The sequence below is a fragment of the Ochotona curzoniae genome, unplaced genomic scaffold, assembly GCF_017591425.1.
Source record: "Ochotona curzoniae isolate NIBS_2020 unplaced genomic scaffold, NIBS_Ocur_1.0 patch64, whole genome shotgun sequence".
In the NCBI taxonomy this organism is placed as follows: domain Eukaryota; kingdom Metazoa; phylum Chordata; class Mammalia; order Lagomorpha; family Ochotonidae; genus Ochotona; species Ochotona curzoniae.
The window spans coordinates 252,396-274,489 of NW_024467044.1; the positions used below are offsets into that span (position 1 = coordinate 252,396).

A 22,094-nucleotide genomic window follows, 5' to 3' on the forward strand; every position below is an offset into this window, starting at 1 on the left:
GAAATGGATGTTTCCTCATTGTTAGTACTGGCATTTCTTGAACTATTCTGCAACGGAAAAGCTCTAAACTTAAGAAGGGTACGTATGTTGTGAAAGAGAGTGGTTGTCAGCATTCACATGCTACTTAGCAAATGAGAATGAACAATGAAAATTTTCATGGACATGTTGCTCTACCCTTTTATAAAACAGTATTAGGAAATTTTGATAGATTTGGCTACAATTGCAGTATATATTTTTTCTAAAATCTTCTCTGTATGTATGTTTATAAACATGTTTAATCACGAAGTTCTGGGTGGAACAAACTTGTTTGTGTTATGATCATAGGATCATAATAACAATGATTCATTGCTCCCATGTGTAAGTTTGCCATAATTTCATTGAACCTTTGTTTCAGAGTTTGCATGTGGTACCCACTTTAGTCGTCAACCTATTGATGTTATAAATGCTTTGATCTTTTCTACTATATGCTAAAGTTATATGACTAAATTGGGTGGTGTTGGTATGGTCTTTGGCATTTTAATTCCAATACAATATTTAATTTTATAAAGTCTTGCTCAAAGACCTTCTATCTATATCATCCAACAATATATTTTTATTTTTTTCTAAAAATTGACTGCCAACAGGCTTTATTTGTTGTGAAATTTGAACTTTCAGTTATCAGATATTGACAATTTGGTCCATGTACCTTGGGTACTTGTCATAAAATATTATCTATAAATATGTATTAAATATGAACAGTATAGCCAATACATTCCACAAGTAGTACTGAACATCAAAAACTTCATTCTGCTAATGTTTTATTACTTATTAGCTTTGTAAAAAATAATTATCTTTCACAGGATGTATAGATAGAAACATTAAATATGTATGCATTGGAGGGTAACTTGTCTTCAGTGTGTGTTTATGTATGTCTTACGGTCATCATATTAATAATTTTTCATATCACTTTGCATGACTCTGATTATTAGATAATAATTAAATACAGGACTACAGTGAATCCTGATTGAAGTTTCTGGTGTGGGTGAATTCCTTTTTAGAGACTGAACCGATCGAGTTCGTCAGAATGCAGTACAGTTGATAATGCCCTGCCAGGAGAAGGAGAGGAAGCAGAGGCTGAACCTGTGAATTCAGATGAGCCAGAGGCGTGTTTCACAGACGGTAAGAGAAAAATAGAAAACCATTTGTTGGTATTTTTGTCTTAATATCTAATACTGTTTATTAAAAAGTCAGAAGACCCTATTCCATGTCAATTTTATTGTGTCTGACTAAAGGCAAGTCTCAGCCCTCGAGGCTTCATTTTCCATGTTTATGACATTCTAGTAATAATTTCTACCACAGTATGCATACTGAGAACACTGTACTGTTGAAGGATGTTTATAGTTTTACCTGTTTTAAGAGATGTTATTTATTTGAAGGTCAATATTGTGCAGAGAGTAGAGATAGTGGGAGGGAGAATAAAAGACAGATTTTCCATCTACTGAGCTACTCACAAAATGACTGCAACATCCAAGGCTGTGCCAGGCTGAAGCCAGGAGTCAGTTGTTTTTTTCTAAGTCCACTAAGTGGGCAACAGGGATTGAAGCACTTGTACCACTCCCTCCACTGGCGTCCCAGATGCAGTAGCAGGGAGTTGGATCTGAAGTGGGACACCCCAGATGTGAACTGTTGCCCATATGGGATGCTGTCAGCAGGTAGCACCTAAATCCCACTATGGTACTTAGCAGTCTTTATAGTTCTCACTTTTCCTGTTTTGAACTCTCATGACCACAGAACCCTCAGAATACAAGTTGATAGGACAGATTGAAGATATTTGCTAATCTCAGGATTTCCTTTGCTACTGTTTAGTATAGGTTATCAACATTCCTTATTCTATTTGTTTCAGGAGGCATACCTGTTTTTATTTGTTCTTTTTATATATCTGAGAGTTCTAAGTTCCTGATCCTGTTTCTTGTGGCTATTTTTCTGTAAACCCCTTAAACAGAGACCTAAGCTCACATTTTTATCCCTTTCTTAATTCAAAGCTCTGAGGAATTTTTTCCTCCATCTGTGGCAAGAACAATAACTTCTACACTATTACTGATTAAGTTCAACGTCTTTGTGCTTGACCTCACTCTGCATTTCTGGATCTGCCACCAACTCACCATTTGTCAATTCTATTGTTCTGATATATCAAGTTAAATAAGATTAAAAGAAACCTTCTTGGAGTCTCCCTTTCATCATCTGCATCTGCAGCTTCTTTCGCTCCTTATGTAATTTACTAACAGCAAGCTATATCTTGCTTCCCCAGCTTAGAAACAATAGAAGTACACTCTTTTTAACAGATGAATAGTATTCCATGGAGAAGATGTATGTTAGTTTCTTTATTCCTCTTTTGATGGGATCTGGGTTGTTTCCCTATCTTCTCTTTTGCTGCAGGTCACTTTCTCATATGCAGATTTTACTTCCTGATAGCTAGGGAGCCTGAAGATTTTTTCATAAGTGCATTAGTCTTTAGAAATGCTGAGATGGGGCCCGGTGCGATGGCATAGTGGTTAAGGTCCTTGCCTTGTACGCCCAGGATCCCATATGGGCGCCGGTTCTATCCCGGCAGCCCTGCTTCCTGGGAAAGCAGCAGAGGACGGCCCAAAGCTTTGGGACTCTGCACCCACGTGGGAGACCTGGAAGAGGCTCCTGGCTTCGGATTGGCATAGCATTGGCCGTTGTGCTCACTTGGGGAGTGAATCATCGGATGGAAGATCTTCCTCTCTGTCTCTCCTCTCTGTATATCCGCCTTTCCAATAAAATAATAAAAATAAATCTTTTAAAAAAATTAAAAAAAGAAATGCTGAGATGGACCAAACATGTTTCTTACAAATCAAAAGTTCAACAGATACTTAAAGGGTAGGTCCAAGCTCTCCAGTATGTGCTAAAATTTCAGAAACTTTCTATTAGGTAAAATGTGAGAGTGCTTTTTTTAGATTTGAAAAATCAGCACATAATGTCCAGATTTATGGCATATGATGTGCCATGTAGCAATGATATATCCATCACCTCAAATACATATTATTACTCTGAGATTGAAATTTTGTAAAAATATTAAGCAAGTATCCAAGCATTAGGCTTTACTTTTCACCCCAAATACTTGTTTGGGATTATCAGAGCCTTGCAGAGTGAATGCATAATAAACTAGATCATGAACATTTTCAGAGAGAATGAGGAACAGGGAAGTTTTTAAAGGTTCAAATGCAAGCATTTCTTTTTTGAGGAATGAAGGATATATTAGAGGGTACAATTCAGTGAAGGCAATATTTATAACTTTCTGTATACCAAGTAATATGGCACCTATACATTTTAGCATCCCCTCTGCAATGAATTTTACATTTAACTTTTTGGTTAAAAATATGTGGAATTTGTTGTGTTTGTTTCACTTAGCCTAACACACTCCAGTTCCATTTATCAGCATATCAAGCCAAGTACAGTTGTCCTCAGTTTGCTCTTTTAAGTTATCTAGTTAGTTAGTTAGTTGGTTATTATGTATTTGGATAGGAGAGAGAATGAGATTGTGATAGAGTACAAGCCTATCTGTTGGTTCATTCCCCAAATGCCCAGAATAGCCAGGGTTGTACCCAACTGAAGCCAGGAGTCACAAACTAAATCCAGGTTTCCCATGGGAATGACAGAAACTGAATCACTTGAACCTTCATTGCTGTGATCCAGTGTTCCCATTTGCAGAAAGCTAGAGTCAGGAGCTCAAGCCTGCTGTCAAAACCATAGATTGTGGTGTGAGATATAAATACTTAAGAGGAAAGATGACCACACCAGTCTGTTTTAGTAGTAATTCCTTCTCTTCCTTTTCTCTTGCTATTACAGGGATTTTATTCAAAGAAATACTTTTGCTCTTGTGTGTACAATACTATAAAGCACAAGCTTTGAACCTGATTAGCATAAATTATAATTAGTCCACCAATAACTGTGTGACTTTGAGCCCATTTTAAATCTTGTGAGTCAGATTCTCCTTTGTAAAATGGAAAAAATAAAATGTATTTCATGAAGATGTTTAGACGATTAAATCATATCATTCTTATCAGTAACACAGTGCCTACCCTCTTCCCTCTATTTTCTTTGTGGTTTCCCAATGACTTTTTTAACAAATCTATGTAGAAGAAAAATGCTAATGACTTACTCTACTCATAAATTTACCCTCCAGCATTAGAATTTTTGCTTTTATTTTCCAAGATTTAATTATCAAAGTGTTTTCTTATAAAACATTTGTGCATTGAGCAAAATGAAAGATACCAACAAACCTCAATGCCTGTATTTTTTTAAAATCAGCAAACATTATTTTATGTGAAAAACAATGACATATAAAGGCATGTTGATATAACTTTTCATTTTCATTTTTTTGTTTATGTAAAAGGAAATGGTATATGTGTAGAAACTAACAGTCTTGGTGAAAGAGTGATCCAAATCATACGCTGTCTTCAAACATCTAGCAAAAAAAAAAGGGAGTGTGCTTAATGGACTAGGGTAGCTGCAGGTAATATTATGGGGGGAAATATCATTTGGATCAGCTGAGTGGAGGCCCAATTGTATATCAAAGATTTGAGTTTTTCAACATCTTGTAAAATAACTAAACACCAATCTTCACGTTAAAAGCACGGTAGGCAACTTCTTTTTTCTTTTTGCAGGAAGACAATATGAGTTAAATGTTTTCAAGAGTTTTACACATTTGAAGAAGACATGAATAAATGCTTGTTTTCCTAAAGCAATTGTTAATACATTACAATAATCATGTTGTTATTAATATGCCATTGATGAGGTCAAGGGTTTGCTTTTTTACTTTAAAATATTGTTTAACATGATGAAACCCCATGCACACTTTATGCAATATACCATGAGAGCAAATTAATGATACTACACAAAAGAAAAAGCACTTACCCATTGGGATCCATTAAGTGTTGGAAAGGTTCTGGGCTAGGTTTGCATTTAATTAAAAGTCTTTGTGAGGAGAAAGTGTGATAAGGTTGCTAACTAGCTAGGTGGGAAATCTCTTGGGGGGTTGCTTTTGCCTGAAAGGTAGACGGCAATCCTTCCTCATAGTAAGAGAAACTCTGCGAAAGGTAACAGATCCTGAGAGCAGCACTTACAGATTTCATCTCAACGTTTATACCTTGCTAATTAGCATGAATAGTGGTTTTCTTATTTCTCAATTATAAGAATGATATTCTCTTCAAGCTTAAGACTGATCAAATTTTTCTTAAACCAAGATTTATGATGAAAAAGTTTATTTACTAATCTAAAAGTGAGAGAAAATATGAATGTTCCAATCATTAGCAGGGAGCTGGGTCAGGATTGGAGCTGCAGGACAGGAACCAGTGACCACATGAGATAGTGGTATCATGGGTTGTGGCTCTCCCCTGCATGCCAAGCAATGGCCTCAGCTTGCTATATATCTGTAGTACTGAAAGTTAAATTCCTAAGTAATACCTCAACAACTGGATCAATGCACTCATTGCACTTAAGAAACTTAAAAGAAGCCATAATAAGACATTATCTAGTGAATGTAACTCATTTAAAGCATTATGGTCTTACCTCAGAACATTCAGCTTATGAATATCTGAAGCTTTTATTTCACAGGCTCAGCCTTTTTTAATTGAAAATTTTTCAGTGAGATATATTGATATGTAGAAAAGAAAATTTTTCAAAAGTATCTAACACACAGACTTCTGAAACAGGTGGCACAAAACTACCACCCATTCTTACTCTTTCCATGCCTCACTTTTATGAAAAAAGAGTTTATCTAATATTATAAGAAGAATTAATCAGTTATCTTTTCAGATTCTTTCTTTAAAGTAATTCCAATTTTTAGTTTTAATCAACTATAAATGTTTACACTTATTTTGAAAAATTTTAATCTTTATGTCTCTGAGATTCTTTATGAACTGGTTTACTTTTAAAAATATAATATTTCTATTTATTTTAAAGTCTATCTTAGAATTACAGAGAGATGGGGAGAGGCAGGGAGAAATTCACTGATTCACACCACGGATAGCTGCAAGGACCCTGGGCTGAGCAGGCATCCCAAGGAGTAGCTCAACCTGCTGCACCATAACACCTTACCTGTTCATCTACTAAGGAAGAATTACTTTTCTGAACTTAACTTTATGAACTTCTACCTTCTCAATCTTTGGAATGAGATTTCCCAACAGGTTTTTACAGGGAGGATGAAACATGTTCAATTGTAAGCTAGATCCACACTTAGGAAAATTTCTGGCAGAAAAGAAGGCCTAACACACATTTTATCCTCAGATTTTAGATCACTCATTTATTCCTTCATAGAGCAAATGAAAGAAGTTTGAGCACAATGGCGGAGTTGATATAAAAAACAACCAGGGCATTAGAGCAGGAATGCATTCCAACTTAACTAAGCAACAAATGTATTAATATCAGGTAGAGTAGGAAGATGAGAAAAGACTATATACAAATTGAAATGTCAAGGAAATCCCTGAGCCTATGGAACGATATCATAAAAATTAAAATTTAATAAAAAATATTAAGTAAAAAATGAAAGTTAAAAATTAAACAACATATTGGACAAAACAAAAACAGAAAAATCGAAATGTGTGAAACTGCATGAGATGTTAAAAGGTGTTGATTGCATGAGCACTGTGGCCAAAGCTTTGCATTAGGTAAGGTATTTTAAGTATTTTATGTGCCCTAAATGTCAAAATCTTACATGCATTTCTTGCTCGACAGGCTGTATACGGAGGTTCCCATGCTGCCAAGTTGATGTGGAATCAGGAAAGGGAAAGATCTGGTGGAACATCAGGAAAACATGCTACAGGATTGTTGAACACAGCTGGTTTGAAAGCTTCATCGTTCTCATGATCCTGCTCAGCAGTGGGGCTCTGGTAATTGATCTGACATGTATATCAGTCATATGGTTGTGTTTTTAATAGATGAACTAGCAGATAAAAATGTTGTAGCAATCTGTTCTAAGATTTAATCCTTATGATTAGGACCAAGGACAGAATCTTAAATGTTTACTGAGCATGCCTAAATATCCATTAATATTCCTGCTTCTTTGAATGCCAAATGGAAAAGATCAGCGTATTATTCTCAAGGATCTGAGAGAGCAATGATGAAGAAAAGAGCTGGTGATTACAGACAGGGATGCATTTATAAGTGAAGTGTGTACATGATAAAGCTCTGTAGCCAGAATAATTGTCTGAGTTCAGAAAGGACGTGATTGTTTGCAGTATCTAGAAAGACAAATAGGAATTTGTCCACCAGGCTAGTTAAGCTAAGGCAATGAAATGTGTAATGGATGGGAAGGAAATTTAAAACAGCAACAGATAATCAGGAAGTTAAAAACTGCCAAACTGCAGAGAATTCTTTGGGAAGAAGAGCAAGTGTAGGCAGCCAGAGATACTATGAGAAGAATAGGCTTTGTCAGCTGATAACTGGCTTGAAGGCTATTATAAGGCAAACACTGACCTTTTATAGTGAGACTGAAATGAGTTACTTGTGCTTGTATATACAAGCATTGTATGGAGGGTTGGAGGGATCTAGAAAAGTTATAAGCCTCTTGAATCTTTTCTTAGCTTTCTTTCCTTTTCTTTTCTACTGATACTAACAGAAATCAACCTTTAATAAAGCTATTATCTTTTCACTCTGTTGTAGTTCCTTATAAAGAGGTTAGACCAAAGAGAAATAAACAAGGGGTAACAGAAATGAATGGCAGTAAAGTCTAAGCTACAAATCAGACAGAGCTCACAAACTGTATGCGTGTCTTCTTACCCCCACATCCACAACATGAGTTCCGCAGAACATTTGCTGCTTCAGCCTCTGGGACCAGAGTATGTCAAACTCAGGCAAGGTATTGGGTCTTCATTGTGAAGATGGGATGTAGTTCCTGCTGTGACTCTAGTCAGAGGAACAGGCTCATTACAACAGCTCCATAGAATAGAAGGCTTCTTCCTTATTTTTATTCCAAGGACTGAGATATTGCCTAGTTTAGATTATCTATTTCTGCAGAACTAGGTAAAGCAAGAGAGGAAAATTCTGAGGGCTAAGAAACTGTCCCTGCCTTTCCAACCTCCTGAATTCCAGAAACTCAGGAATCCTCTGGGACCATCCTTTTGCATCTTAGTAGGCTTGTCCATTCTCTATGCTAAAGACTCCCCATATACATCAATATTCAACTAGCAATTTACAAAAAAAAAATTACAGATACTTTTTAAAGTTTTATTGGCTTACTTGCAAGGCAGAGAGGGAGAGTCTGAGATCTTCCATCCTTTGCTTTGCTCTAACAGGTGGGGTTGGTCCAGGCTGAAGCCAGGTGCCAAAGACTCCAATCAGATCTCCCAAACACTTAAGTCAGCATTTGCTGCCTTCAGGGTACACAGAGCAGGAAATTGAACTAAAAGTGGAAGAGCCGGAGACTCAAAGCAGGCACTGTGATATGAGGTGTGGCCATTCCAAGAGGTGGCATAATTTGCTATCCCACAACACCTGCCTTGAAGGATAGTTTATAAAGCCGTAATAGTCAAACTTGGAATAAAGAGAATAGCAGAAGTTCTTGACAGTGGACAGGTAATACAATGTTTACTAAATGTCCATAGTTTTAGTTTTCATTTTTTCCAGCAAGCCATACTGTTCCCACCTGAAGGAAAAATATTCTTATAATTTAGACGTTTGCAGATCAACAATCATTTCTAGGATTTTAGTGAGCCTGCTCTTTAGGTCTCTCCGACTTATTTCTCAAGGAACTTGTATTATCACAGCACCAATGCTGATCACTTAATAAAAATTCATAGAGACTATAAAAGTGTCATTTATGGAGTAAATATAATACTGGTTAGCAGAGGTGAGGCTACTGGTGAATAAAATAGGTAAACAGAGTTCAGAGGAATAAACCAACTTCTGTGTTCTATATCCTATGAAGTATTCTACTTCTTCACTTAGCAACTCTTTCCTCGTCTCCTGATATGTTCTTGGCATATAGTAGATAGTAGTGTGTATACAAGCAATTAAGAATTGAAGGAGAAGTTCCAAAACATACAGGCAAATGCAAAGGAAATTCTGGGTCAAGAAAGCTAAGGGGGGCTGCGGACCCTTGAGTCATGTCTTAAATTAAACTGGCCAGAGGAGGAAATTGAATTCAGATGAAATCCCCATGATGTTAGATCATTTCATTCTTCTGTGTTCTTTCTCTTTTCATTCTGTCACTACTGATGAGACTACCAGAACTCCAGGCTACACAGCCATTGAGAATCAGATGAAAATCCGCTGCTATATGCTTGTATGTCTTGGTAGTCTTGCCAACACAATTACATCTTATTTTTACTGTGACTCATAAGTTTTAAGTTGTATATGACTGAAGATTGAATGTTATTTCCACAGGCTTTTGAAGATATATATATTGAAAAGAAAAAGACCATTAAGATTATCCTGGAATATGCTGACAAGATATTCACTTATATCTTCATTCTGGAAATGCTTCTAAAATGGGTAGCATATGGCTATAAAACATACTTCACAAATGCCTGGTGTTGGCTGGACTTCCTAATTGTTGATGTAGGTACTCCTCAGTAGAAAGCCTTTATCACTGTTCTATTTTACCATGTTTTATTTGGGTTAGCTTTCAATACTTTCAGGCTATCAATTGGCTTCAGAAATATTAATGCACAGTGAAATCTGTGATAAGTAATAGAAATTATTCAAGAAATGTAAGTTCTCTTTTGTATGTTTCTAACATTGAAACTTGATTTTGCAAACTTTTCTGGAAAAGGCATATGAGGTTTTACAAAAATCTGTGATTTGAATACTGTTCCTGTTAGTTATTGGAAGAAAATAAAGACCTAGTACATGATGGATAATAATAGGAAAGGTCAAGAGCACAAATTTTAAAAGGAGTAAATACTAATTTTTACTTTTATGATAAATTAGAAAATATAAGAGGATAAAGAGTATATCATATGATATATTGAGTTGAAATTTAGATAAAAATTGCTGCCCTAACACTACATTATATTAAGAGGAAGCGCAAGTACAGGGTTTCAGAATGTTTATCTTCATCATGTTGACAGTGAAAAGAAAAACTGATCACAATTCTGGCTCTATGCAACAACAACAACAAAAAATGTAATCCTTACCTTAGAATGGGAGCAGAGCAGAGAGGTAGGCATTATAAGTTACACATTTAAAGAGCTGATGGAAAATGCATTAAAACATATTTCTACACTATTTTGACAAAGAAAAATGTGTTTTTATAAGATTTACATTGAGAATATCAGGAAAGAGCGAGATCTTAAAACAGTGTGAGATCAGGGAACTTTAATAATTAAAATTACAACACTCGTGATTGGCAATTACCCTTATTTAGTATGTTCTACATTATATTCTAATGATATATTTCATTACTGTATTACTAGATATATTTATACCATCTTAAGAGCTTTCTTAAATTAATCTGAATTATCTATAATTTTTCTTAAGATATACTCTTCAGTATTTTACCAATTGTAGGTGTTTAGAAATTCAGATTTTGGTAATGAAAGAAATATCCTGTTTTCAGCCATAAATTTGAGAATTTTTTTCACCTGGAGTTTGGAGAGGACAACACAACATATTATTTTAGTATCAACAAATATTTAATGGTTTATATCATCAATATTTTCAGGAAAAACAATAATCCAGCATCACTCATAAATAAAAGTATTATAAGAATGATGATAAATAGCAAAATATGGCTGAAGAGTAAACTAAAATTAATATTTATTCAAAGATTCACATTCTTAATTGTAATCTTTTTTTTAGCTTTATTTTATTTTTCTTGGGAAGTCAGATACAGAGAGGAGGGGAGACAGAGAGGAAGAGCTTCCCTCAATTGATTCACTCCTCAAGCAGCTGTGATGGCTAGAGCTGAGCCAATCTCGAGCCATGAGCCAGGAGCTTCTTCCGGGTATCCCACATGGGTGCAGGGTCCCAAGGCTTTGGGCCGTCCTTGACTGCTTTCCCAGATCACAAGCAGGGAGCTGGATGGCAAGTGGGGCTGGTAGGATTAGAACTGGCATCCATATGGGATTCCAGCACATGCAAGGCAAGGATTTTAGTTGCTATGCTACCAAGCCTGGTCCTCTTAACTATAATCTTAAACTTAAGAATTCATTAACAGCATAGTATATTGAATATTAAAAGCAATAATATTCTATAAGTTATATATAAAAATTTCCCCAAAAGTGCAGCTCTACATTATTAAAACATTTATTCTCTTTGGAATCCTTTATGAGAATTGTAATTTTGATACCTTACATTAATGATTCATATTGTTTGATTGTTTTTGATTCAAGTTTGTATATCCAGTTATCTGATTGCTTCCTTGAAATAAAAAGGTTAAATGATTGCATTGTTTTAAAGACCACTGACCAAAAAAGGAAGAAACAAAAGGAAGCTATAGATTTTTCTAAGTTTTTAAGTATTATTGGATCCTTTAAAAATTATAAAATATTTAACATTTCCAATAATGGTGAAAATATTACAATAAAATACCTGGTTTTCTCATTTAGGTACTAAGAAAATAAAAAGTAGAGTTGAATTCCTCTTAAGAGACATAGGCGTTTAATAACAAGTTTTTTGTTTTATATTTGAAAATCTGAAATGATTGTGTATGACAACTTGTTTGGGGCACTTGATACACAGGACTTGGAGAAGTGCACAGTTTTCAGTTTAAATATGTATTACTTTGAAAGCTAACTAGCTAGTTATCAGCTAATACAAAATATGGAGAGTAAAATTCTATACATTATTCTGCCTGAAGCAGATGCAAATGTATGCATACAGATTTGTGGGGATAAGATATTTGGAAACTCATTGGGAGCAATTATTTCCAGAATGTGAACCATAAGCCAAAAATATTTACACATCTAGAGATCAGATTTTCAGGAACTCCTCAACACTCGCTGAATCAGAATCTTTGGTGGGCACTCAGAAAATCACTTCAAACATGCCCTCAAACAAGCACTACTGGTGACTCGAGTGTAGTCAAGTTTCAGAGCCACTGGTCTGATTTGCCTTGCAGAGGTGGACTCTTACAGTTTCATCAGATGTATTGATTATTTGAAACTGACTTGATTGAGCATTGTTCATAAGTAAAGACAGACTTGTATCTGTGTATACAAAATACACATATGCATGAAGTTCATATGTTTTTATACATGACTAGGATGAAATATACAGATGGATATAGATACAATGCATGTTCTCCAGTACAGATTTTTGTGTAGTTTCTCATAAAATTTAGCAGTGATTTGGAGAACAAGTCTCTACTACCTTCAAAGTTATTTAAATTATAAGTTTAACACTTTTTTCTGATTAAAACAAGAACACACTTCTATTTATATGAAAAAAAAACTACCATAAATGGATGACTTTAAAGGTGATGCAAAAAATTAATTAATGTTACTAAACATACAGGTAAATGAATTAAAAGTTAGCGAAAAATAACTGCATTACGGTGATGAACACTATTTCAGCCTGTTTTGGGTACCAGTTCTTGTCCCAGCTACTCCACCTCCCATCCAGCTCCTTGCTTATGTCCTGAGAAGGCAACTCAGGATGGCACAAAGCCTTAGGACCCTGCACCCATGGAGGTGGCTCATGGGAAGCCCCTGGCTCCTGGGTTCCAATTGGCTTAGCGCCAGCCATTGTGGCCATTTGGGGAGTGAAGCAGCAAACAGATCTTTCTGTCCTCTTTGTGGATCTGCCTTTCCAGTGAAAATAAATTTTTTAAATAAATAAATTGAACTTAGAAAATGAGTGCATTTGCACTTGCGTCATTAAAATTGAAAAGATTATTGATCTTTTACTAGAATGTGTCTTAATTTTTTTGTGTTTGTATTCTTTTGAAATAATTTATAATAAGGTTACAAATTCCTACTGGCTACACTCACTGTGAATGATCAAACATGGTGAGATTCTTATGATAGCCTTTGTTGATTGTAAAACCACTGATCAATGTAATTGAGAATTTCTTCTGCCAGTCATTACATAGTAGCTCCTTGATATCAGTATTGAGAAATCAAAGGTAGAAGCAATATTGACTGAAAATTTACCCCCATTTCAAAATCATGAGTCTTCAGAATAATTTTGAATAATACTTGCACTAGGGCCAAGTTTTATTTTGTTTTTAAGATTTATTTTTATTGGAAAAGCAGATTGACAGAGAGACAGAAATCTCTTCCATCCATTGGTTGATTCCCCATGTGCTACAGTTGCCAGAGCTGGGCTGAACTGAAGCCAGGGGCCAGAAGCTTCCTCCAGGACTCGCATCTTGGTGCAGAGTCCCACAGCTTTGGGCCATCCTCTACTGCATTCCCAGGCCACAACAGGGAGGAGAATGGGAGGTGGCACAGCCAGAACACAATCCGGCACCCCTATGGGATCCCAGTGAATAATTGAGCCATTGTGCTGGGCACACACTACCATGACTTAGCTTTAGAAGCTGACATCTTATTACAGCCAGAACTCTATTTCAAGTTAAAATGTACTAGTTGTACTAATTACATTTTTACATTTAATAAGCAAGTATGAGGGAGCATCAAAAAAATTTTCTCAAAAATGGCATAAGTCTACAGTTTTTTATGCCAAAATAAAACCATTCTGTTTACGTAAGGTTCTTGAAGGTCACTTGTATATAAACATTTTTTTTTTAAAGTGTGAAAAGCCAGTGTTTTCTATTTGGCAATAGTCAGCAATCTGCCTTCCTTCTATTATTTTTATTTTGGTTGACTTCCCTTGAAATCTATTTCCTTTCAAAAGTCTCCATCTCACACATTTTTTAGGCAGTGACTAGATAACTTTATTTGTAAAATTACATTGGTCTGGTTGAGCTTCTCTGAGCATTACAACAGACTTGACATTTTATCATTTAATTAAAGGTGATTTTGCTTTTACAGGTATCTTTGGTTACTTTAGTGGCAAGCACTCTTGGCTACTCAGACCTGGGCCCTATTAAATCCCTTCGGACACTCAGAGCTTTGAGACCTCTGAGAGCATTATCCAGATTTGAAGGAATGCGGGTAAGAAAATACTGAACTTCAGAACATGCTATTTTAGTTTTAAGCATACTAAAAATGTGGACAATGATTTATACAAGTTACGAAGATTTATGAAATGCTTGGCATAGCAGGCAGGAGCTCTATTGGATATGCCACAAGACTGGCCTCTTTTTCAACAAAGGAATAAGTCCAATAGAATCTGCCTCATTTTATGTTAGGCAACAGAATAATTCAAAATATTTTCTTTTGACAGCGAATTATTCCTTAGAAATTGGAACAGAGGGGATCCCTATTGTTACTAACACTCTCTCTCATCGAAATCATAAAGGACTTCCCTGAATGATACATTTTAAGGAACTTCCCCATAAAGTGAGCATAAGAAGGGACAAGCAGTGAAGGGGTACCAAATCTCACATTTAGTTTCAGCCTCATGGTTTCAAAGCAAGTGAAATTGTAGGTGAATTACAGTTAAGAAAACTAAATCTCTTCAAGTTCACTAGGGTGCATAATGTCTGAAGAGATTTATTTAGCAAATAAAAGGAAGCAAATAGTCACTAAATCACTATCAGCATCCTAGCTTTAAAGGCTATATCAAATTAGCTGCTACTTCATAACGTATGCACAGGAAAATGACCAAATTTTCTGTATATACTTCATATCCTTGTTTATTGCAACTCATATTTCTTCTTCATATTCATCCTGTTCTCACATGCCTCTATTATTCCCTTGGCTTGGAATTCTTCTCCCTACCCTTGCTGGATCCAATCTCACCACCATCACTGTAGCAAATACCTAAGCTTCAGTCTCATTTAAGGTTGGCAATGCCAAACATACAATGGAGCATATTCCTCTATGTTCAGATATTGTGCTTGACTTACATTTTTACATGACTGGTTCCCTATCTATACTTTGAGCCTTTAACATGAGGATGTCCAGCTGTTTCTTCGTGTGGTCAGAGACAACAAATCAGATCAGAAAACGGATCAGAAATGCAAATTCTTGGTCTTTCAGACCTTACTGATTGGAGATCTTTTAGTTTACAGATCTGCAGGGTTATTCCTACTAAAAATTATGACTATAACCTTCACTATTTAAATATAACTATATCCACTGCTACATAATCTGTCTAGTATACATGGCTCCTAAATATATAAGAAGATTCATTATTACACTTTTTCATAAGTAAAATTAAAATACTTTTATCATTCAAGAAATGTAAAACTCATTTTACACAAAAAGATATTATTGGGATTGACATTAAAATAATTTTTGTGAATTAATAGAACACTATCATCAAGAGTTCATGATTCCGAGAGCAGTGAGCCAAGCCTGGCACATAAGCACTCCAGTAATCCTGTATTGATATTATCTGATAGGTCATGTACTCTCAACATGAAAAATATTTTTATCATTAGAAAAATGAAGCAAAATATTGCTATTTTGTAGATGTGCCTAAATTTAAGGAATTTAAATCATTAAAAGATTCCTAATCCTAACCAGAAATTTCTCTGCATGGGAAAATCTTTATGAAAGGGACCAGAAGCATAAATTTTCATTTCCAGAATCATAAATCCTTAGTCCATATTTTATTTTACCATTTGTATGTATGTATTTCCGTTATCTTCCCAGAATATTACAGATTTTAGACTCTACTTATCAAAATTGAGTTATGAGTTTATTTTCACATTTATCGTTTCTTTAAGCTTCCATTTTATCTTAGCCACTATTGACTCATTTTTACTGATTTATGGAGTGAATGTTGGAACTTTCAGACCTGTTGATCACAGGGTTTAGGTCTGTCTTGCTCGGCACATTGCTGAGTTTACAGTAGGCATTAATAATTAGCTGCACATAGGCTCGCTTCGGCAGCACATATACTAAAATAGCTGTACGTGTTGGCTGGTTGATTTGTTTTTTAAATAAAGGCAGCACTTCTAATTCTTTAATCCTACATTAATTTTCATTGATGTTGCTTGTTTAGTATTTTAAACTGATCACAATTTTTTTTTCTTTTGAATATTAGGTGGTGGTGAATGCACTCATAGGAGCAATTCCTTCCATCATGAATGTGCTGCTTGTGTGTCTTATATTCTGGCTAATATTTAGCATCATGGGAGTAAATTTGTTTGCTGGAAAGTTTTATCAGTGTATTAACACCACAGATGATTCACGGTTTCCCCTAAGTCAAGTTTCCAATCGTAATCAGTGTTTTGCCCTTATGAATGGTAGTCAAAGTGTGCGGTGGAAAAACTTAAAAGTGAACTTTGATAATGTCGGACTTGGCTACCTGTCTCTACTTCAAGTTGTAAGTGGTCCCTTTCATAAAACTTGGTATTTTACTGGAAATTTAATGAATGATATAGTCATTCTTTAAATGATCTAGCCTTATATTGTGACTTGACTTTTTTAAATTTTCTTTAATTAGCTCATAGTAATTACACATGTTTATGGAGTTATGTATGATTACTGATTCAATACAAATCTACAATGTGTGATGACCAAATCTGAGTAATTAATATTTGTACCTCCCTACATATTTTTAAACTAAGTTGGTTTTGGAAAATGTGCATGTAAAGCGAATTATTAAGCATGGGTCTGTTGTATTTGAGAGCTTTAGTTTGTATTTTACTCTTGGGTGTCATTGCTAGTGTTATTACTACATCTGAATATAGCCTCACTAGTGAATTACCAGTTTGGGTCTTCCAGTTTTTTATTACAGGGGCTTCCCAACAACAGAATTTTTAAGAAGTAGAGAAAACTTGTTTCCTGCCAAATGTATATAATAATTTTTCTCCATCTTTTGGAAAATAAAAGTTCATGTCCAAAATCCACATGCAGTTGAACAATTTAGAAGTTGTCAACTGAGAGATTTGTTATGACTTCAGAATTTTTTTTCTTTTAACCATAGCATTTTTATATTAAACTGACATTTTGAAATACAGTGAATGTGTTTCAAATTCAAATTTTATTAATGTGTTTGCAGGCAACATTTAAAGGATGGATGGACATCATGTATGCAGCAGTGGATTCTGTTGATGTAAGTGTTGGTCAACATAACACTAAATCTTACAAATGTGCAAATTCCTTGGCTCAGCTCAGTGTTTTTGAAAGTATAGCTCCATGGAATGCTTGGTATGTACACAGTGAAGAACTTTCAACAGATAGTCTAGTTGTTCTAAGTGCAGCAAATCCTCAAAACTATAAGCAAATGACTTAAGTTCTCTACACCTAAATTTATTTCTATAGAAAAGAAATAATCCTGTTCTCACTTAATAGTGTCCTTGTGAGGATCCAACAAGAAAATGCAAGCATAATTAAAAAAAAAAGCCCAATATTAGTTTATCTCATGAAGTTTTATTAGTATTTTTTTACAAAAAAAGTATGTCAAATGAATTCCATATTAATAAATTTGAAAACTACTTGCTACTTTGCCTTACCACAAAATTCAGTAAGGACATTTCTGTAAACAAATGGACAAAAATATAGTCAAATATACAAAGCTATGATTTTTATCTCTTTTTATACTGTTTTTCTAAGTCATTTTGTTGCTGAAGTTTCTGGATATTTTGAAAACAATGACTACATATAAATAGGCCCTTTGTACTCATTTGAAGTTTATATTTACATAGTAGAATTTGTTAAATATGTTTCCACTGTTAATTAAACTTTTTGAAAGTGATAATATTAAGCCTCCACAATGTTATGGCTACTAAAATGTCAAGCCTACCGAGAACGGTTTTGAATACCAAACTATGTGGGGAAAAAATCATTCTTATAGTACTATTTTTGTTAATATTATAGGTGGATCAACAGCCCAGTTATGAACACAACCTCTACATGTATATTTATTTTGTCATCTTTATCATCTTTGGATCATTCTTCACCTTGAATCTGTTCATTGGTGTCATCATAGATAATTTCAACCAACAGAAAAAGAAGATAAGTATTTCAAAAAACTTTATTTTCTTGAAAAGAAATCAACATTTTCCCTAAAAGCTTAACAAATGTTATCTTCCACAGAATTTATTTTTCAAATGATTGGGCCGCATACTATCACAGATAATACTTGATTTTTTGCACAGAAAATTTCTTAAGTCATAATTCTTAATCAGTGTATCAACTATTTCATACTTCTGACATATCCTAAAGAGGACTGAATAGTTAAGGTAGTTTAGTTTCCTGTTGAGTTGATTGTGTATTAGCCTAGAACTTGGATAGAAGAAGTTCTGATTTCTCAACCATTTATTTTAAAGCAGAATTATATTAAATTCTATGATGTACATCAGCCAACTGCATTAGTTCCTTAGGACTGCAATAATGAAATGCCAAAAACTGGATAGCTTGAATAAACAGAAATGCATTCCCTCAGATATTTGCGGACAAGAAGTTCAAAGTATTGTAAGGCTATGCTCTCTCCTCAAAGCCTGTCAGGGAGGATCCTATACATCTTCTGTCCTCTGATGGTCCAGGCATTTTTTGACTTGTGGTAATGGAACTCCGGTCTCTCTCTCCTGGTCACATGCTGTTCTCCTTCTCCTCTTTTTATCCTTTTATAAGGATAGATTTATTTATTTGAGTTAGTGGGAGGATTTACACACAAATATCTTCCATTTTCTGGTTCACTCCCCAGATGGCCACAGCAATCAGAGCCAGGCTCAAAACAGGCGTGGGGAGCTTAAGCTGAGTCTCCAAAGGCAGTGCAGGGAACCGAACATTTGGCCATCTTCCATTGCTTTTCCTAGTCGTTAGAATAAAGCTGGATCAGAAGTGGAGCAGCTGGGACAAATAATGGTATTCATATGAAATGCCAGCATTGTAGGTGAGAGCTTTTACCAGCTATACTATACTACTGGCTCTGGGTCTCTATAATCCATCCAATACAGATTCTAATGGTACAGAATAATGGATCCACCCTCGTCCAGCTTAATGTGACCTTCATTTATTTGAATACAGTACCATGGAAGATACAATTAAGATCCCATCCTGAAATACTAAGGGATAGGATTTCAGCATATTATTTTGGGAGGTACTATTCTAGCCATATTACTAACCACAGAGGTATTATACTGTAGGTGCTGCTTGGCAGATGAGACCATCAAATTATTTAAAAAAGGAAATACTTCTAGTAAGAGGTACAATTTAGGTAGTACTAGTAGATATGCACTATGACCTTTTAGATAATTCTTTTGGATCCTTTATAATGCTGTATCCCTAAATACTTAATATGAGATAGTGGTAGATGCTATTAGAAAAATAAGCAACCACAATTTGGTGGCTTGTAACAGTTATGTAACCATTATTTTTGTTTCAGTGGCAATAGTTCTAGTTTTCCCTCTTTCATTTCCAACTTCACCATTTGAGCCCTCCATTTTTCTTAATATTGACAAATCATTAACCAGACTGTTTTCTTTTAAAAATTACTTTGTTCACTGAGATTTATGTTTTCATTTATTTCTGCTCTAAGTTTTGCTTATTCATTCTTATAATTTGGAATTATTCTTTTGCTAGTATTTTTGGTATGTATCATTACATTGTTCATTTGAAACTTTTATTTCCCTTGCAAATATTCCCCCTTTTTATAAACTGTAAGCTTTTCACTTATATCTGCTGTTTCTGTAATCAGCAAACTATCATATTGCATATTCATTTTTGGTTTTCTCTAGATTTTTAAAAATCTTACTTTTAGTTTCTTTTGACCTATTGCTTGTTCAAAAATGTTTTTCTATACATTTGTGAAATTTATTTTTCCCTCCATTACTGACTCCCAACTTTATTCCATTGTGGTTAGCAATATTCTTTGACATGAAGTTGGTCTTTTAAATGTTAATAGGACTAATTTTGACTAACATGGTTTAACATGTTATTATCCTAGAAAATGCTCATGTGTGCTTAAAGAATTGCATTCTATTGCTGTTGGGTGAAATGTTCTGCATGAACTCATTAGTATGATTTAGTTTATAGCATTTCCTTATTGGCTTCCTGTATGGATAATTTATCCACTATTGAAAATAATGAAATTCCCTACTCACTGTATTTGTCTATTTCTCCCTTCAAGTTTGCCAAAGTTTTACATATTTAGGTACTGTGATGAATTAACCCTTTATCATTACACAATGACCTTATTTATCATATCTATTTTATGTAAGGTCTTTTTTGATATAAGCATAGCCACCCTTGCTCCTTTTTTGGTTACTATGTGCATGGAATGCAATTTTTTCCCATGCACTCCTTTGTACAACATTTATTTTTACGGCCTGGCGTGATGACGCAGTGATTGAGTCCTCACCTTGCACCTCCGGGATCCCATATGGATGCTGGTTCTAATCCCGGCAGCCCCACTTCCCTTCCAGCTCCCTGCTTGTGGCCCGGGAAAGCAGTTGAGGACAGCCCAAAGCTTTGGGACCCTGCACCCGCGTGGGAGACCTGGAAGAGGCTCCTGGCTTCCGATCAGCATAGTATCAGCCGTTGTACTCACTTGGGGAGTGAATCATCGGACGGAAGATCTTCCTCTCTGTCTCTCCTCTCTGTATATCCGCCTTTCCAATAAAAATAAAATACATCTTTTAGAAAAAGACTTATTTTTATATGAAAGGCAGAATTATAGAGGGTGATAATGAGAAAAATTGTTATCTGCTGGTTCACTGCCCAAAGCCAGAAGTCTCATCCAGGTCTTCCCTATGAATGTAAGGCCCAAGCAGTTAGCAGGGAGCTAGATCTTGCTAGGACTTGAACTGGTGTCCATATGGGATGCCAGTATTGCAGGCAGTGGCTTAATCTGTTATACCACAACCCTGGGCCTCATCCATGAACTTTCAAAAGAAGAGTTTCTTAAATCCAAATTGAATCTCTTGTAAGTACTATATGTGTAGAGTTTGTAAGCCATTTTAGTACCCTCTCTGATTTGAAACATTTAACTGATTCACATTTAAAATTATCACTGAAAAAAATCATTACAATTTTGTTCTCTTTGTCCTTATAATTTCTCTTTTTTGTTTTCCCATTATTATGCTATCATTAATTTCTTTTGTGTGATTTCTACACATTTTCTTCATGACTATCATGAATTTTACATAAATAACAGTATATTTTAAGGCAATAAAATTATTCAATCACATAACAAAAATCTTTAATTCTTCGATATTTTCTATCATCACAAATTTACATTTTTTATACTGTGTATTTTTAAGGTATTTGTGGATATGTTTGCTTTTATATCTTCTGCCATAATTTAAAGTGATTTAGATACATCCAGTACAGTATTACAATATTTTGCATTTGTATACTACACTTGTATGAATTTTTTAGACTTTTGAATGATTTTCTTTTAGATTAACTTTTGCTTATCTTGGAAGGCAGGTCTGCTGGTGACAAACTTCCTGAAGGTTTTTTTTTCCGGAAGATTCTTTTTCATTTCTTAAGATAGAAAGAACAATGTACCCAAAAACTAATACATTAAAATATATTATCGTCCTGACTCTGGGCTGCAAGGTTTTTGGTGAGAAATCTGCTAGTCTTGTGTACCATTATGTTGGGCAGCATAGTTACAAATGGCATGTGTTGATGCCATAAGTGTTACACATGATCAAGTCATCTGCTGATCTCCAGGAAATTTTGTGATTGAATTATTCATCAGTTTAGGAGAATCTATTGGAGTTTTGAGGAGGGAATCAGGCACTTGATTGATCTATTTGTAAATTCAGTTATTGGATTTTGTGCCTGAATGTGTGTCACATTTCCTTGATTCTCCATATGTTTGTGGTTTGTTGGTGCCTAAATATTTGACGAAAAAAGCCAGATCATAAAGGTTGGTTGAGACCATTTCACTGTTTTTACAAATTCCAGGAGTCTCTCAAGTACCTAGCTTCTCCTTCCTCTTTGTTCTTAGTTGCCCTAGCTGTCAAAATCCTATCATTACTACCATCACGCCATAAAAGGCAGTATAGATGTGCTTTTTCCCTTTCTTGAAAGTAGCATACTAATAGAAGCACATAATTTAAGTCTAGAAAGGATAAATAGTTTGCAGAGCAAGAAATAGATTAGTGACATGGTCATATG

The 22,094-nt window shown here is 34.9% G+C and overlaps 1 protein-coding gene across 3 annotated transcripts in view; it reads left to right on the top strand.

Annotated features, from left to right (window-relative positions):
- LOC121168148 (sodium channel protein type 9 subunit alpha-like) overlaps positions 1-22,094 on the top strand; it is a 72,008-nt gene that overhangs the window by 44,871 nt on the left and 5,043 nt on the right. For all 3 annotated transcript variants that reach the window (XM_040997968.1, XM_040997970.1, XM_040997969.1), the window contains exons 17-23: positions 1,038-1,158; positions 6,736-6,890; positions 9,385-9,558; positions 13,938-14,060; positions 16,063-16,344; positions 17,023-17,076; positions 17,841-17,978. In XM_040997968.1, coding sequence (XP_040853902.1) covers positions 1,038-1,158; positions 6,736-6,890; positions 9,385-9,558; positions 13,938-14,060; positions 16,063-16,344; positions 17,023-17,076; positions 17,841-17,978 — 1,047 coding nt within the window. The remainder of the gene's footprint in view (positions 1-1,037; positions 1,159-6,735; positions 6,891-9,384; positions 9,559-13,937; positions 14,061-16,062; positions 16,345-17,022; positions 17,077-17,840; positions 17,979-22,094) is intronic.